The 2842-nt window shown below is 53.8% G+C and overlaps 1 protein-coding gene across 1 annotated transcript; it reads right to left on the reverse strand.

The window, feature by feature from the left end:
* Window positions 1-793: 793 nt before the first annotated feature.
* On the reverse strand, window positions 794-2570 carry LOC127330507 (cytochrome P450 89A9). Its single transcript, XM_051356698.2, has one exon. It carries the CDS (start codon window positions 2538-2540, stop codon window positions 1089-1091), a length of 1452 nt encoding a protein of 483 aa, XP_051212658.1. The 5' UTR covers window positions 2541-2570; the 3' UTR covers window positions 794-1088.
* Between the last annotated feature and the right edge of the window lie 272 nt (window positions 2571-2842).

Below are 2842 nucleotides of genomic sequence, written 5' to 3' on the forward strand. Positions count from 1 at the left end.
CGGCCGCGCTAGCCCGCGCCGCTGCCACCACACGAGGGGCAGAGAGGGGTCCCGCCGGTGCCGGCGCCGCACGGGCTTCGCCCGTCGACGCGCTGAGGCTGCGGCGAGGAGGAGGGGGGCGAGGCGAGGGGGCGCCGCCGGGAGCCCCAGGCCGCCCACGGGAGCGGCTAAGGGGCATGGTATATACAAAGGACGTTATGGATATTGCTGTGTGGTGCTTGAACATTGATGGTCACACCTTCTTTCAAAGGCCTAACTATTAATGGTACTGCTAGTGAGGCTCTTAGTTTCCTCCTCGACCTCAAATTCTTCATCGCATAACTCAAAATTGACGGTCACGCCTTCATTGAATAAACCAAACCAAAGGTATCTATCTAGCAACATCTTGAAAATAGCCTAGCTCTGCTATATTAATATACGGTTTTGCTAGAAATCAGGCGCCTGATTTTTATTAAGTCTAAGTCGACTTTTTAGCCATCTGATTTGTCTCGTGATCCGTGCTGATATGGGAAGTGCAAGTTGATTTTAACTGGTATCTCTTAATTGCGCACGAGTTGCAACTCATATTTTATCAATTACACACGGATTGCAACTAATAATTTTTTTAGTTACATATAGGTTGCAACTGATATTTTGTCAGTTGCGCATGGGTTGCAACTGATATTTTTCTAGTTGCGCATATATTGCAACTTGTATTTTTTTCCGATTACGCATGGGCTGTAATTGGTATTTTCTCACTTGCGTACTAGTTGCAACTGATATTTTCTCAGTTGCGCGTAAGTTGTAACTAATATTTTTCATAAGTTGTAACTAATATTTTTCTTAGTTACATATCTCAGTTGCAACTTGTATTTTCTTAGTTACATATGCAAATTGAATAGCTAAGAAATCAACTTAGACTTAATAAAAATCAGTCGCCCCTCATATCTAGGCGCTCCCATTAATATAGCAACCACAATTATTGTAATTTTCCTTGAGAAAATTTAAGTTGATTTCTCACATCCCCAATTTATTTGATACACGAAAAAAAAGGCAAATTAGGCAACGAACGTGAGGAACTGAGGATACAGCAACGAGTGATTTCATTTTCATAACAAAACGCGTGGAGTGAGACGCGCGGAGAGCGGCTTCTTCATCGTCTTGATGAAAGTGTCCAGCTCTGTGAGGTCGACGGCAGCACAATCCTCCGTCGGTGGCGCCCACTGGAACTCCAGCACGAGCGCAGCCAAGAAACACTTGATGTTCACCATGGCCACACCTGATCCAGGGCAGAACCGATGCCCCGCGCCGAAGGGCATCATCCTGATCTCCCTGGGACCGGGCAGAGGGCCGACGTCCTCTGCCTCGCCACCGGGCAGGAACCGCTCAGGCCGGAACTCGTCGGGGTCCTTCCACGTGTGCTTGTCCCTTCCGATGTCCCCCAGGGTGAACTGCACGAGCACGTCGCCCGCCGCCGCCGCCGCCGCCGGTACGGTTGCCGTTCCTCCGACTCCGACCACCCTCTCGGCGACGTCGGCCTGGACGTGGCGCTGCATGAACGGCACGAGCGGATGCAGGCGGAGGCTCTCCAGCACCACGGCGTTAAGATACGGCATGCCACGGATAAGGCTCCTGCGGAAGACGTCCCCGCCGTCGACCTCCTCACGAAGCTTTTGCTGGACGTCCTGCCTGTTTACGAGGTGAGCGAGGGTCCATTCCAGGCATGCCCCGATGGTCCCTGCGCCGGCGCCAAGGAACTCGGAGAAGAGGTTAACCATCTCGTCATCCCTAACACCGCGCCGCCCACCGCCGTCGTCGCCGTCGACGGGTACGCGTAGGTCGATGAGCGAGTCTACGTACGGACGAAGGCCGTTGCATGGCCCTCGAGACTTCCGCCGGGCGGCAACGAGAGGGAGGAACAGCTCACCCAACCGGCCGTGCAGGGCCAGGAGCCGTCGTAGACGCCTCCACTCGGCGAACCTTGCCCGCAGGGTACCAGGCGAGGCCCTGGCCTCTCCGACGGCGATCTGCTGGAAGCTCTGTATCACGGAGCCCATGGCGCGTACATGGCACCCGTCGACGCCGTCGCCGAAGCACAGGCGTGCGATGACCGGAAAGACGGCGTTGCAGAGGTGCTCACGGACGGGAATGGCACCCTCTCCGGCGGCGGCGGCAGACGATGACAACCTGGCGACGAGGGCCTCGATGCCCTCCCGCTGTAGCGGCGCGAGGTGCCCAAGGCGCGACGGGTGGAGGGTCTCGGCGGTGAGATTGCAGCGGAAAGCACGCCAGAGCGGGCTATGGGAAACGGAGGCTAGACTCTCACCGCGTCGGCCGCCGTTTTTCTCGGCCAGATATCTGAGGAAGGGCGCCAACGGGCGGTTCGAGAAGTCGTCGGCGTTCTCGACAAGCGCACGGTGGGCGACGGCAGGGTCGCCGATCTTCTGGATGACGACTGGGGCTGGTGCACAAGCACGCTTAGCACTGCTGCAGCTCCTACGTCGCTGGAGTAGGAAGGAGAAGCCTACGAGAACTAGGGCAAGGAACACAAGGAGCTCCATTGTTGATTAAGCTTTTTGTTATTTTAGGTGTGTGTTGCAGTGAACTCCATTGTACCTCTTTATATACACAACGTCTACATGAAGTGAGATGATGTTGCCCTAGGTAAGCGATCGATCAAGGTAAATGATTAGGTGTAACCTAACAATGGTAAGACCACTCACACGTGTCCATACCAAATTTTTTTCTGAGATGACGTACGTACCAAATTTTACTCACACTTAAATTAATCGATCATTGGTTCTTTTCTGGATAGTGAATAAGCTACGATCTGTTGTGTCAAGCGTGCTGTATTATTTGCGCT

The sequence above is a fragment of the Lolium perenne genome, chromosome 2 (assembly GCF_019359855.2).
Source record: "Lolium perenne isolate Kyuss_39 chromosome 2, Kyuss_2.0, whole genome shotgun sequence".
NCBI classification, from domain to species: Eukaryota; Viridiplantae; Streptophyta; class Magnoliopsida; order Poales; family Poaceae; genus Lolium; species Lolium perenne.